General features: G+C 52.1%; 4 protein-coding genes across 4 annotated transcripts; all 4 read right to left on the bottom strand.

The window, feature by feature from the left end:
- Nucleotides 1–53: 53 nt before the first annotated feature.
- ASPBRDRAFT_166282 (ferric reductase family protein) lies at nucleotides 54–2,998 on the bottom strand. The gene is made up of 7 exons (XM_067619578.1): nucleotides 2,544–2,998; nucleotides 2,447–2,487; nucleotides 2,078–2,398; nucleotides 1,798–2,027; nucleotides 1,694–1,746; nucleotides 1,527–1,648; nucleotides 54–1,477 (listed from the first exon to the last, which is right to left on the bottom strand). The coding sequence occupies exons 1-7, from the start codon at nucleotides 2,973–2,975 to the stop codon at nucleotides 238–240; spliced, it is 2,439 nt and encodes an 812-aa protein (XP_067484701.1). The 5' UTR covers nucleotides 2,976–2,998; the 3' UTR covers nucleotides 54–237.
- A 948-nt stretch (nucleotides 2,999–3,946) lies between these two features.
- ASPBRDRAFT_25120 (flavin-containing monooxygenase) lies at nucleotides 3,947–5,623 on the bottom strand (the record flags this gene model as incomplete). The annotated part of the gene is made up of 1 exon (XM_067622136.1): nucleotides 3,947–5,623. One exon carries the CDS (start codon nucleotides 5,621–5,623, stop codon nucleotides 3,947–3,949), a length of 1,677 nt encoding a protein of 558 aa, XP_067484700.1.
- A 235-nt stretch (nucleotides 5,624–5,858) lies between these two features.
- Nucleotides 5,859–8,694, bottom strand: ASPBRDRAFT_654852 (beta-glucosidase; the record flags this gene model as incomplete). Its single annotated transcript, XM_067628546.1, has 7 exons — nucleotides 5,859–7,388; nucleotides 7,435–7,597; nucleotides 7,647–7,893; nucleotides 7,944–8,166; nucleotides 8,227–8,279; nucleotides 8,326–8,519; nucleotides 8,571–8,694. 7 exons carry the CDS (start codon nucleotides 8,692–8,694, stop codon nucleotides 6,095–6,097), a joined length of 2,298 nt encoding a protein of 765 aa, XP_067484699.1. The 3' UTR covers nucleotides 5,859–6,094.
- A 614-nt stretch (nucleotides 8,695–9,308) lies between these two features.
- ASPBRDRAFT_190758 (sugar porter family MFS transporter) lies at nucleotides 9,309–12,476 on the bottom strand (the record flags this gene model as incomplete). Its single annotated transcript, XM_067620287.1, has 6 exons — nucleotides 9,309–9,668; nucleotides 10,578–10,954; nucleotides 11,008–11,293; nucleotides 11,359–11,725; nucleotides 11,785–12,211; nucleotides 12,281–12,476. 6 exons carry the CDS (start codon nucleotides 12,474–12,476, stop codon nucleotides 9,309–9,311), a joined length of 2,013 nt encoding a protein of 670 aa, XP_067484698.1.
- Between the last annotated feature and the right edge of the window lie 1,207 nt (nucleotides 12,477–13,683).

Genomic DNA, 13,683 nt, shown 5'->3' with positions numbered 1-13,683 from the left:
GGTGTGAGATACTGTCCTGCTAAAGTACAATGTACCTAGATCTAGATCAATAGAGGGATAGAAGATAAATTGATATCTGAACAATTTAATCAGCAATAAGTCTATAACACCATATAATTGTATACAAAAACCCCAAATATGCACAATTCTCGCCCTGAAATCCAAACATATAAACAAATGTATATTCATGACCTCATAACCTTCATCCTCATCCACACCCCGAAGGAAACTAAGAATCTACCAACTAAACGACTCCTCCACATACCGTATCCGACGATACCCCCTCCTCATCGCCAAATGCACCGCTGCACGCGCCTCATCCGCTAACGCAGACGGTCCACAGACCAGTACTGCGGCTGATGATTCACTTAGTTGAGCTTCGTGCGCGTGATTCATTACTAGGGATTCTAGGTCTGGTCGACCGGGGAGGATCTCTATATTCCCCGTGTCACTCTTCCATGGCTGATCGGGAGATAGTGAGTGCTGTGTACTATCTGTATCTGTGTCACTTCCTTCGATATCATCATCATCATCCACATCACTTGTGGTATATGATCTGGCAGGAGTTGTGGTGGAAGTGCAATAAAACTCCGCAGTGAAATCATCCCTCGCTAACGCAGGGGCTAGTTCCCCTCTTGCGACCTGCTGCGCGAATGAGGTCTGGCGGGTTACCCAGACGAGATGCATATCTTTCGTTTGTGTGGTGGTAGTGGTGCTGCTGCTGTTGCTGTTCTTTGAGGAGGGGTATGTGTCTAATTCGGTAGACGATCGTGCAATATGATCCTGGATATACGGTACCGCGGCTGCTATACCTGTTCCTCCTGCTATCAGGAGGACAGATTCGTAGTTCCATAGTGGGAAGTGGTTCCCGTAGGGTCCTTCGAGGAGGATGGTTGTCGTGCTGGTTAGGTTTGCGGATTGGGTGCATTGTTGGCGGAGGGAGCGGGTCCAGCCGTCGTAGGGACGGATCCAGAAGATGAATTTTAGATGTTTGTGATCTTGGTCGTTGTGTGGCTCGTGTTGGTGTTTGAGTTGGGTTTCGTCCGGGGTGGTTGTGCCTGGTGAGGATGGGTCGGAGAGAAGGGGAACTTGTGTCACGTCTATGTTTATGTTTACTTCGGTGTCTTTGGAGTGGTGGTGGTGTGTGTCATGGTGTGATTCGTAGGTCCATGCGCCAAGAGTGAACGGGTGGCTTTCCCAGCCTGTGAGTCGGAATGGTTGGTAAAGGTAGTAGAAGTCTCCTGGGGAGGGGCGGATGTGAGCTGATCCCGGGGTCACTTCGAGACGGATCACGTCGGATGATGGGTCGTAGGTTGCTGTGCTGCGCGTGTAGTGGATGCCTTTTCCGGTATTGGCGCGCACGTGGATGTTGCAGTACATGAGGCGGATTAGGCGTAGGGATCGGTCGAGGATCCAGATGGCCACGGCGGGCCAGAGGTAGTTCCAGTAGTCGTGGCCTTCGAAGATGATTGTGTGGCTGACGAGTGGTTAGTTGGTGATGATGGGATAGGTGGGTGAGGACTGACTAGAAGCATCCGAGTAGAACAGCAACAGAGAAGAGAATGTGCAGCAGAAGAAATGTCTCGTATAGCCGGTGGCGGAACCATTGCACGGCAAATGGAAGAATAGCGACCATCACGACGGTTGCCTAGAGGCGTTAGTTTGAACAGATAGGGTGAGTGGCCAAGCTTACCAGTGTTCCCCAGATCAGATACGGTTTGTGAAGCTTTCTGATGACATTGCCTTCTGTATGTTGTTAGTTGTATGCTTGAAGGATATGTCGATGCGGGATCATACTTTGGTACATGATGACAAGATAAATGAGAGTATGTGCGACCGCCTGAAACGTAGCGACCCAAGCAACATGTCGATGGAACAAGTTGAATGTTCCAAAGCTCCATCCTGTCGCCCATATGAAGATATTGTTGCGACCAGCGAACAGCCACACTAATGGGAGATTGGCGAAAGATAAGACACCGGTCCGGTCAGCGGCATAGCGCATGATTTGATCGGGTATGGAGGGCCAACTGGATTTTCATCAGAAGCAATTCCTTCATATATGAGTGGACAGACACACTAAAGATTCCCCTCCACTGGCCGGTACTCCAACGTGCAGAACACAACACTGAGTACCCAGAATAACAAAACTGTCACTGCTTCAATGCGCGTAGGAAACGTCCACCAAAGCAGCTTCCGCCGTGTCGAGGACAGCGGAGCCGGAACTACCAGATGAGTCTGCAGCCAATGATATATCCCATCCAACGGTATCCAGAGCCATCGTATGCGTGACGGCGCCCATTGTCCTGCCCGAATGTCCAGCGAGTGGAAGATGTGTCGGACCAATCGGTGGGTGATACCGACGGCGAGGACAAGGGTCCAGAATGCGTATCCTAGTAAGCTGCTGCAGTCAGCATCCTGTTGCACATGACGGCGTATGCTGTCTTACCCGAATGCATTGTGCGACCAGACCTCGAATTGCCAAGTATCCTGCGAAGAGGAGCGGTTAGATGTGTAACCGCAACCACGGTGTGATTGGGGCATACAATGGTGTCAAAGGTCCGCCGATAGAAGGTCGGAGAGATGAGAACCGCAGTCGGGATACGTTGCGACTTTGGAATCTGCGCATATTCGACGACAGGCATGCGACTAAGCGCATCGTGGGTGAGATTCTCGGCCAACTCCTCGCGGGGGATCAAGTCGACCTTGGCGTATTCCAGGCAGTAGTCTTGCAACTGAGCGAATCCCACAATTTGCTCATCCTCTGTGCAGTACACATCCACCGAAGCGTAAGTCGAGGTCACCTTCAGTCGGTTCTGACAGCGCGCCTCCCAGGGTCCCTGGGCCGGGTCGCCGGAAAAAGAGAGATATCCCAGGGCGGTGTAGACCGCCGTCACGCATCCCTCGTTCGTTGGGGGCCGGCCAGCAAATGCCAGCCCCAAATACACCAGGAGAAAAAGCCAGCTGGAGGACAGCATGGCATCGAGGATACAGATAGTGGAAGTGATGGATGAAGAAGGAAGAGACAGAGGCACGAGCTCGGAGATGGCAGAGTGCGAGTGGGGCGTGACCGAGTCGCCCGCACGCTCCGACCGAGTCCGGCCGGGGGCGAAGCCTGAGACCCACGTGGTCCTAAGAGTTGGAATGTATGGTACAGCGCAAGGCCCGGCGACTAACTAGCCTGATATAATGTCATATATTCGACTGTAATAACATATCTCTAAACTGAAATCTTAGAATGGCTCGGAGGAATACTCCTGATGAGGAGATTCGGACTTACAGTGGAAGAAGACCTCGTGATCATCGGGATGGGGCCTATCTAATCTGATCGCACCATCTGATAGCACCCGCGCTGTGATTCGCTACATTACTTCAGGCAGCAATATATATGCCTCAGGGGTAAAGAAGCCGTGTTAAGGGGATATTATTGGAAGACCTAAATTGGTTCGTTGTTTCCATACGGTAACTGTATTGAACGAGATATTTACAGCGACTGCCAAGCTCTCATTATGGTCAGTATGTGCTAGTTGTAAGAATGAGAGACCCTATTATCTGACTTGAGTCCTGTAATTGATACTACTATATAATTAACAAACTCCAACGGCAGAGCTATATACTTAGGATATCATCATCATCATCATGGAGACATAAATGAGCTGAGAAGATTAGCATCCGCCAGATCCAGGAGGGTTCTGAATAGGGACTCAGTGTTCCAGCTTCCATGGCAAGCCGAAGACCTGTGGAATATGGCAAAAAGCAGAGATCTGGGAAGAAGATCGTTTAAAAGGGATGAATGACAGTGAAATGAGGACCGTTAAGAAATAACCGATGGTGACCTAGAAAGTTCTCTGTTAACCCGAAAATGTTGATATCCACAAAACAAATACTAGCCAATCTACAAATTTCGAGTACATGGCTGTTCAGCACATCTATCACTGCATATCCGCATTCAGCTACCATCAACCCCCAAGCTTACAACCTTGAACCCTTCAAACCCCGGCAACACCCTTCTAATCTCCTCCTTATACTGCGGAATCCCACCCGTATAATTCAACTGCTCAAACGGCTTGCCCGGAAACGTTCCTCCCATATACGTCGACCGCGTCGTCGGCAACAACGTCAAATTCGACAGCTCGTCAATCCGATGCTTCCAGCCATGCATCGCCGATAAGGTCGGCTCCACGGATTTAATTCTATTCCGCTCCATTGCGCGAATTGCATCGACGATCCATCGTCCCTGGACCTCGATCGTAGTCGGTCCATTGGATAATGCCGTCGGCGCTTGGGGTCCGTACGTGAGGAACATATTCGGGTATCCATGGATAGCAAGTCCCAGGTACGTGTGCACCGACGCTGCCCATTCGTCTTTCAGGTACGTCCCGTGGATACTGCGCAAGCCCATATTGGTGAGTGCGCCCGTGGAGACGTCGAACCCGGTCGCTACGCAGATCACGTCGAACTCGTGCTCCGTGCCGTCGGCCAAACGGATGCCCTTTTCTGTGAACGAGTCGATGGGGTTATCGCGCACGTCAACGACATCCACATTCGGCCTGTTGAATTGGTCAAAGTAGCTGAGCTCTAAGCTCGGTCGCTTGACGCCCCACGGGTGCGGTGGCTCCAATGGAGCCAGTAGGTCGCGTTTAACGGGATCGTCAATGCGAGCGCGCACTTTACGTGCCCAGAAGTCGTATATCACCCTGCTGGCTTTGGCGTCGAAGAGATAGTCCCAGTACGAGCCGACCCAGTATCGGAACCCGCCTTTATCCCAGAGTTGCTCGAGGAATGCTTCGCGCTCTTTCTCGTTTTCGTCGAATACTCCTCGCTCGATGAAGTCGTAGCTGAATCCTCCGAAGGATGTCTCCCTTAGTCGGAATAACTCCGGGTAGAGAGGTTTGAGGCGTTCCTGGTCTTCGACGGTGAGGGGACGCAGACGCATCGGAATGGCAAGGTTAGGCGTGCGCTGGAACACCTTGAGGGAGCTGGCAACGGGGCCCAGGGCTTGAGTCAGTTGGACACCGGACGCACCGGTGCCGATGACGGCACATCGCTTGCCTTTAACGTCGACCCCGTCTTCAGGCCAGGAGGCAGAGTGGTGAACATCTCCACGGAAAGAGTCCATGCCCGGCCATTCAGGGACGTGTCGCTTGGCGGCGAATCCGGTCGCGACGATGAAGTATCGTGCGGACGCGTGACGACCATCGGCTGTGGTGATGTCCCATCGCGCAGCTGCGGGATCGAACTCGGCTGCCACAACGACTGTATTGAAGAAGCAGTCCTTTTTGATATCCAGGACATTCTCGACATGCTCGAAATACCGACGTATTTCGTCGCAGGCGGGATAGTTGGTAGACCAGTTCCAGTTGGCCCATGTCTCTGGGATGGAGAATTGGTACTCGGGCACTTCGGAGTCCACGCGGGCCCCGGGGTAGCGATTCCACTGCCATGTTCCTCCCAAGTCTGAGGCGGCGTCGAAGATGACTGCTCGGAGACCGAGTTTTCTCAATTCATGCAGACAATAGATGCCGCCAAACCCGGCTCCCACGATAAGAGCATCTACAGATAGGCAGTTGTTATTGGGGGGTTCCCTGCCAGTGCTGGTTGGTTCTTGGGGGGTGTCAGAAGGCATTGCTGCGATGCATCGGAAAGATAGTATCTCAGGGTGGTCCTAGGACGAGAGGGAGGAGAGGGAAAAGGGAGTTTTTATTTATAGTGTCACCTTCAGCAGGGCAACCCATGAACCTCCGGGCTGAAGGAAACCCCGCAGCAGTCGGCGAGAACACAATTGACGATTCGTATTCATGCCGGCATAACAATCCTGGTAAGTCGCTGGCTGCATTTGCTACTGGCGATAACCCCGCTCCGGGAGATGCGCCACGTTACACCGGCGGCAGGGGATGTTTGTGATGGTTATCAGCTGGACGACATCCCCTGGTTTACTATACCTTCCGGCATGGTGTAGTAGATGAATGTTCCGGAACGTCTGTTTGATTGATGCAGAAGAAAATGACCCCGAGACGAGTCACTTAGGCAACACTCACTAAGAATCTCGCCCTATTGGGCTTCCCATATTCATACTATAGTTCCTGATAATTGCTATCTAGATAGAGAACTCTCCCGTCAATGGCAAATCACGACTCGACCGTCCCACATACACTTGGTACGTGCCCGACTGCAGCTGCCACTGCTGCGCTTCCACATTCCAAGTGCTCAAGTCGCGCCGGTTCAGCGAGAAACTCACCTGAGCCGTCTCCCCAGCGGAGAGAAGTACCTTGTCGAACCCGCGCAGCTGACGGACCGGCCCGTTGGGTATCCCCACATACAGCTGGGCCACCTCCGCTCCGTCAACCGATCCACTGTTCTGCACTTCGGCCGTCACCGTGACCAGCTCGTCCCACAGGCGAGGGTTTCCACCTTCTTGGATCGCAGCGGACGGAGGATACTCGGACGTGGTCTCGTTGGTCTTCTCGATGTTCAGCTCCGAGTAGGCAAAGGTGGTGTACGAAAGGCCAAATCCAAACTCAAATTGTGGGGTGATGTTATCCTTGTCAAATGCGCGGTAGTCGATGTAGACCCCCTCGGTGAAGTCGGACTGGGGGAAGAGGCCATACGGGGTCTGTGGCTCTGTTGGGTGCAGCAAGGAGCCATAATCCGAGGCTTGCTTGGCGATCGTGTATGGAAGCTTGCCCGAGGGGTTGGCCCGCCCGTAGAGGATGTCTACCAAGGCATGGCCGGTATCCTGACCGGGCAGGTGTGCCAGGACGACGGCAGTGACATTCTCATGATCAATCCAGTTGTACACCAACCGAATACCGGCGTTGTGAACGACGACAATGGTGTTGTTACACTTGCTTGCCACATTGGTGATCAGAGTGTCGCTGTAGTCATCCGTCAGTGCAGAGCGGTCAGAGCCTTCCGTAGCATAGCTATTGACGAAAACGAGGCACGCCTCAGACGTGGGGTCCACATTCGGGTCCTGCGAACTGACGTCCCACAGCACGGATGTGCCATCTTCATAGGCCTGCTGTTGAATGGCATTAAGAGGCGCAATGACATAGGCTGGTGAATTGGCGCCCGAGCCACCGCCTACCCACAGAGAGTAGTTTTGAAAGAGTGGACTAATGCTCGAGAAAGTAGAAACAAGGTTGAAAGAATCAGTGATCTTGGCGTCATAGCCAAAGACAGATACTAGCTGTGGCGTTTGAAGAGGAAGCGCATTATTGCGATTTTTCACCAGGACATGCCCCTCAATTGCACTTTCCAGAAGCGTACTCTTCTCGTCGGGGGAAGTTCCCACGACAACCTGGTGCTCGGACTGGGCGCTTGCTGGCATACCAACGCCAGGAGTGGGAAAGTCGGTATCCTGGTTCAACTGGTACCACGTCGCGATGATTCTGATTCAATTAGCTTGGCCGCACGAAGGCATACCGTGGGGCTCACCTAGTTGCCATGTCATCGAGTCGCGATGCCTCCATCGTGCCATTAGCAATAGCAGTGGTGAGGTTGGAGCCCCAGAGCGTAGTTTCCGGCATCACCATGTCTAAGCCCGCATTGGCCGAGGCTATTCCACCATGCTGCGCCCCCCAGTCGGTAATCACGTAGCCTAGCAAATTCAGGGACCGTTGCGTGTAGACCAGGTGGAATCGTCTTACCTTGGAATCCAAGCTCGGTCTTCAGTAGTCCGTTGAGGGTCTTACTATTCTGGCAAGCATACGAGTTGTTGATCCGTTCGTACGAGCACATGATGGCAACACTTCCCGCCAGAACTGCATCCTGGAAAGGCCACAAGTAGAGCTCGTGGATTGTCTTGTCATCGATGTTAGACGAGACGGAGGCCACCTCAACGCCATTAATCGTTTCCGGGTTTCGGTTGGTCTCTTGTTCATTGCCAATATAATGCTATTGAACGATAAGCAAACTGTGGGCCTCTACTAAGTGACTAGACTTACCTTGGTCGAGACACCAACACCAGACGACTGTACTCCCTGCACTGTTTCGTAAACAAGGGCGCCGGTGAGGTAAGGGTCATTCGAGAACCCTTCCCAGTTGCGGCCACCCTCGGCCACCCGACCCAGAGGGCCGACAACGGGACCTAGAAGAAGGTTCACCCCTTTCCGGTGGAATTCCTGGCCCATGTACTTTGCCCTATCTCGAGCAAGGGTGCGATTCCAGCTGTACCAGTATGTGAGCCCCGGAACAGTAGAGACAGTAATTCGCATATGAGTCTCTTACCTGGCACCGACATGAACACCGCTAGACCAGCCATTGACGTAGTCTGTCCCCCTCTGCGAACATTAGATAAGTCCAGTCATTGCTAAACGCAAAACTCACCAGCCCATTGCTTGCATCACTGACACAAAGGCCGGGAAAGTTGAGGCGCGGGATTTCTGCGATGAACCCCGAGCAGCCAGTCTTGGAGCTTACTCCTGCCGTAAGATTGACCTTTTCCTCGTCTGTCAGCTGGGAGACGAATGCCTTAGCCTTCTCGTACGCGGCTGCCCACGACCCAGTCCCCGTTCCTTCGGCTGTGAGAGGCGTTAGTGAAAGCTACGGATAGGAGAAAGGTACACACGTACGAGATGGGTAGACAGCAGGAGATTGCCCATAGAAGTAAGCATCACTGGTGATGTTCTGTGTTGGAGCAGCGCTGGAGAGCGCGAGGCTCCCAAGCAAGCTGAGAAGCGCAGGAATGTTGTGCATTTTGCTGATGCTGTCTTGACTGCCACCAGGTCATGTTGAACACCGACGCCATGGTGGTATTTAAATGCCACTTTCCCTCACATTTACGTGGATAACAGAGAAGGTGTAGCCGTGAATGTGTGTTTGCGGTGCCCGGCATCTGCGGGATTTCCAGACTAGCGGGTAAACATCGGGCAATGGACACGAATGGTGGGTGACTAGACCATGTCAGGCGAGGTGTAATGAAGCAGAGCAGGAGTATAGACGCACTGGTCGGGGTAACAATATGCGAGCCGTCACTCCTCCTCCACTCCCGGCAGCGATGGAGGAATCCAAATGCCGCAATAACAGTCCCACATCACCCAGAAGTGGCCCACCTGCAGTGGGGGCAATCCGGGGAAATGCAGGGAGTAGGTCTTAATATACGCTAAGACATGACCAGGCTAAGAGGAGAATCAAGATTTGTGTACCTCCTCCATACAACATCCGGCTTGGCTTAGACACTTAGGCTATTATACTTCCCGGTCGTCTGACCGCAGGAATATGGCATGGCGTGAGGCCTGGTAGGTCCGAGGGTGCTTGGTCTCCTGTTGTGGCCATCAAGCACCAATTAGCTGCTGGTCATCATTTTAAGTTCAACGCTTAATAGCATCGGGCCACGGAAGATAGTTGACGAACCCTATTCCATCGGGTCGCTGGCCTAGAGACGACGGCTTGTACCGCGCGAAGAATTGAAAGCGCTCGCTTCCCCTTCCCTCCTCGGACCAGAAAATCGGCATTTGTGTAGAAAAAGGCGGCGCCGAGTGGACGAAAGCACTCTGAGAAGAGGGCGTCGCATCGGAGGTCTTTGAGATGAAATCAAGTGCGTTCGAAGCATCATCCGACCCAGCTTCACCCGCCTGAGCCGGATTCGAAGGTGACCAAGCGGGGTAATGGGTAGGAGGGATGCATCGCAGGAATTGACGAGACAGTGGAAATGGTTCTGTAGTGGTAGGCTGTAGAGATGATGAGGAGGGACGTTAGTATCACATGATCCCCAAGACAACAAACTGTAGTAGAGTGGTTCATCACATCAAAACGGGTCACGTAATGAATACACATGATGAAGATTCAGAGGTCGATTGGCTTGCGCCGTTATCATCATTATAAGGATCTCAGCCTCTTTGACTCTACGATGAGACCAGACGGACGAATTCCAATGTAGCTTTACTTGTGCCTTGCCTGTTTGTAACACCAAGTCTTTCTTCCGACTTTTGCTGAGTTAGTTCAACTGCTGGGTCTTGCGTCTGGCTAATTTAAAAAATGTCGAAACTGCTCGTCCCAAAAGGGAATGGTGGCGAACACAGCCAAACAAAACAAACCATGCATGCCTTGTTCGTCTTTTTCGTTCGTCGAATTTTTCCTCTCTCTCTGTCTTCCTCTCTCTCTCTCTCTCTCTCTGTTGCTTTCTTTCAATTTCCATCGTTTCTTGCTTAGAAATACTACCAACTGCTTGGCTCATGGACACCCTGCCGTCATCGAAATCCGGGGATGCCCCGGACCCACCCGCGCGCTGCCCAACCCCAAAAAGTGAAAGATTGACGATGGACTGCAGCGTGTTGGGCGCACTACATATTGCGGGGATGCGGGGGCACGGCATGATGGTAATGGTGTTTTGCCCATGCATTTCTAATCAGTGGGTCCCCATGTGTTCGACTGGCAGGGGTAGGAAACCCTGGCCAGATGCACGCCGTGCTCTCACTCAAAGTTGGTGCTCATGGACATCTAGGGAATACATGTTCCTATGCACAAAATGTGGGAATGCGTTGCGTGGATTACAATCAACAATATCCGAGGGTGGGATCGGAGGTGCTCCGTTCGTTGGGATGAAAGGCTCTCCAAGCCGGGAATAAGCCGGCTCATACCCGCGCTTCCTTCTCCGCATGACTATAACCATGCCACACCTCGGCGGCAATGCGGCTTTGTAGGTTCCGCTCGTCATCAACCAGCTCGTCCCCAAACACCGCGGCCACTTGCTCTAATGACTTGTTCGATGTCTCTGGGACGAGAAGGAAGGAAAACACTGCGGCGGCTACACAGAAGACCCCGAAAAAGAGATACGTCCCCCATCCAAGTTTAAGGAGCATGTCCGGCACGACAACCCCGATAATGAAGTTAGCCAACCAAATCATCCCCGTGGCTGCGCCAACTCCCTTGGCACGTTTGGAGCTGGGAAACACCTCCGCCGGAAGGACCCATGCCAATGGCCCGTATGACATGCTGTAGGAGAGAACATACAAGTCTGTCCAACCGTGTCAGTGGTGATTGAGAAAGGCTGAGGGGGTGAGGGCTTACAAATGAGCGCCACGCAGAACCACCCAACTGCCGGATGTGCCGCCCAGTTGCTACTAAACCGGTTCATTAACCCCGCCATTACCAAATGCGGGATAGCCATAGCAATCCCGCCATAGATGGCTAGTTTACGCCGTCCCACCCGGTCGAGATACAGCATAATTGGAATGCCCCCAACAAACTGACAGACATTGACCATACCCGAGAGAATCAGTGAATTACCGTTGCTCTGTCCCAGGGCTTCGAAAAATGTGGGCGCATAATACACGAAAGCGTTGATCCCCGAAAACTAGCCTGGTCAGAGATGGGGCAGGGCACATGGAGAAATGACCCTTCCGTCGGCTGGGAACATACCTGTTGGAAGAACGGAATGGCCAAGGCAACCAATGTCCTCTTGAGATACCTTGGCCGAAAAAGATCGACCCACTGTTTAAAGCCGACAAGGAGTGGATGACGGGCATGGTCTGGATACTCTTTTTCCAGGAGCGCCTGCTGGAATCGAACTTCCGATAGGATTCCTTTCCACTCCAGCTGTACCTTGTCATCTTGCGGAGACCGTCTGCGCAATTTCGCCAGGCACTTGAGAGAGTCCTGGTCCCGACCTCTCATTGCCAGCCAGCGGGGCGAGAAGGGAAAGAGATGGATGCCGATGCCCACAACGAGGGCCGGAAACAGTTGGAGGAGAAAGGGAAGCCGGAACGCCCAATCGCTGGGGATGGATCTATGACCACATCAGACCTTGGGTTAGAGAGATGTTCGGAAATTGTTGTCCAAATGTACCTTGTTCCATAACTGATCCAGTAGGCCACAATCGCTCCGGTAACAATGCTGATTGCTTCCAAAACCAAGAATGATCCACGCCATGCTGGCGGGGAGATCTCAGATATATACAATGGAGCACCCATCGCCAAGGTGCCGACGCCAATCCCTCCAATAAATCGGCCCGCTACGATTGTAGCATAGTCTTGCGCGGCCGTTTGAATGGTGGCACCTACTACGAAAAAGAAGGTGGCTACGGTCAATCCCCATTTCCGGGAAATTCGATCAGCGACGGCGGGGAAGAATAGACAGCCGATGAAAGCCCCCAATTCAAGCATCCCGGTCATGAGTCCCACATTGAACCCATAGTGTGCATGCTCCGGGGACGTTTCAGGGAACTGTTCGCGGAACTGGGATATAACGAGGATAATGGACATGACTCCTTGGTCTGGTACAGGTTAATTGACCCTGGGTATCGGTATGCTCTGACGGTAGCGCAGTAGGACGGAAGACTAACCATAGCCGAAGGAAAAGCCACCGAATGACGCCAATAAGGCTGCGCCAAATGTATAGGGATCGTGGACTAGGTCCCTGAGGTCTCCATCGTCATATTTGACTTCTGAGGACAGAAGAACAAGAGCATGGGCGTCGGCATGTTCATCGTGAACTGCTGAACTCTTGTCTAGGTCTTCAGGGCGTTCTTTGATAGCCATTTGGGGTTTTGTGCAACTGTGAGAGCTTCTACTGGCAAAGGTAAAGGTCAGATAGAAGTGTACTGCACAACTGGAGGGTGTCCTTCTGGCAGGTTATATACGTAACTGATCCAGTACCCAATGTGGATATGTTTAATCCTCGTGAGGTGCAAGCTATTGGCAACCCTTCTCCCTGTCGGTAATTGAAGCCCCGCCCTGCACCTGGGGTGTCGATCCGGGGGAAGCCATTGATTGCAGTTTGGTGGAGCTTTGTGGGGAGAAACCGATGGTGTATCCTGCCTTCATTGGCAGTGCTTCCCGATTGACGAACTGGCGGAGACGGGGCATCTCGCCGGGCTTGTTCGCTCTGTCGCCGAATGCAGCAATATTTCCCCATGCGGTAATGCTGCCAAACATGAGTCGGCCAATCACCGACTCTGTTGCAACTCTGGTGGAGCCCGACTTGGCGTCACTGGCAAGTCACTGGAGGCATCAAGCTCTGATGAACGACCGTACCTCTTTCCTAGATCATTGCCCTGCCATCTTTGCCGGTTAAGACTGGTTACCACCTCGAGTACTTTCTGTTGACGTCTCCCAAGCTCGCCTTCAATGAGTTGCCTGGGCCCTAGCATCTAACTAAAATCCTACTCATCTCCCCCATTGTCTAATCTCGACATTTATGTCCCACATTCTGGTGTATATTACTTCATAGCCGGTGTCCGCTTCGAGAAATAAGCTGCGCGTATACTCACTTCCTGCCTCATGAGTGGTCGGACCCTGTCGATCGGACTGATGTACGGAACGAGCAGTATCCTTGTAGATCAAGAACTCAGCGATTTGCCAATTGGAGCAGCCTTGTCAAAATTACCCACCAGACTAAGAAGTAAACCCCGAGCCTTGTCGTTCTCTGCTCTGCTAGGTAATGAATTAGTTTCCGGCTAGGGAAGGTTCAATTCAGTTCAGTTCATACTCTTATAACTGATCAAACCTGCTCTGTAAGACGCTAGCTGTATAGACGCCTTATCATCTAATGAAGAAAATAGTCCTAAGTACTGTTATATTTCTGAGTAGCAGTGAAAATATATAAACATATATATTGCCGTAGAGAAAGATTAGTGCTACGATTGGATATAACAATCACTGAGGTAATATTACACTTCTGTATAGACCCTCTAGTGACTTAATACATAAACTAAAACCTTTCTACAAAAAGAGGCTTTTTATTATC

The sequence above is a fragment of the Aspergillus brasiliensis genome (assembly GCF_001889945.1).
Source record: "Aspergillus brasiliensis CBS 101740 unplaced genomic scaffold ASPBRscaffold_1, whole genome shotgun sequence".
NCBI classification, from domain to species: domain Eukaryota; kingdom Fungi; phylum Ascomycota; class Eurotiomycetes; order Eurotiales; family Aspergillaceae; genus Aspergillus; species Aspergillus brasiliensis.
The sequence above is the reverse complement of the archived record's forward strand: the minus strand, read 5'-3'. Positions and strand labels throughout refer to the sequence as shown.

Bases quoted from the DNA above. Each gene is read 5' to 3' on its own strand.
- ASPBRDRAFT_166282 (XM_067619578.1), bottom strand. From the start codon at position 2,975: ATGCTGTCCTCCAGCTGGCTTTTTCTCCTGGTGTATTTGGGGCTGGCA. The intron at 1,747-1,797 runs GTATGATCCCGC...AACAACATACAG, and splicing joins TCTTGTCATCATGTACCAAA to AAGGCAATGTCATCAGAAAG. The intron at 1,478-1,526 runs GTCAGTCCTCAC...ACCACTCGTCAG, and splicing joins GTTCTACTCGGATGCTTCTA to CCACACAATCATCTTCGAAG.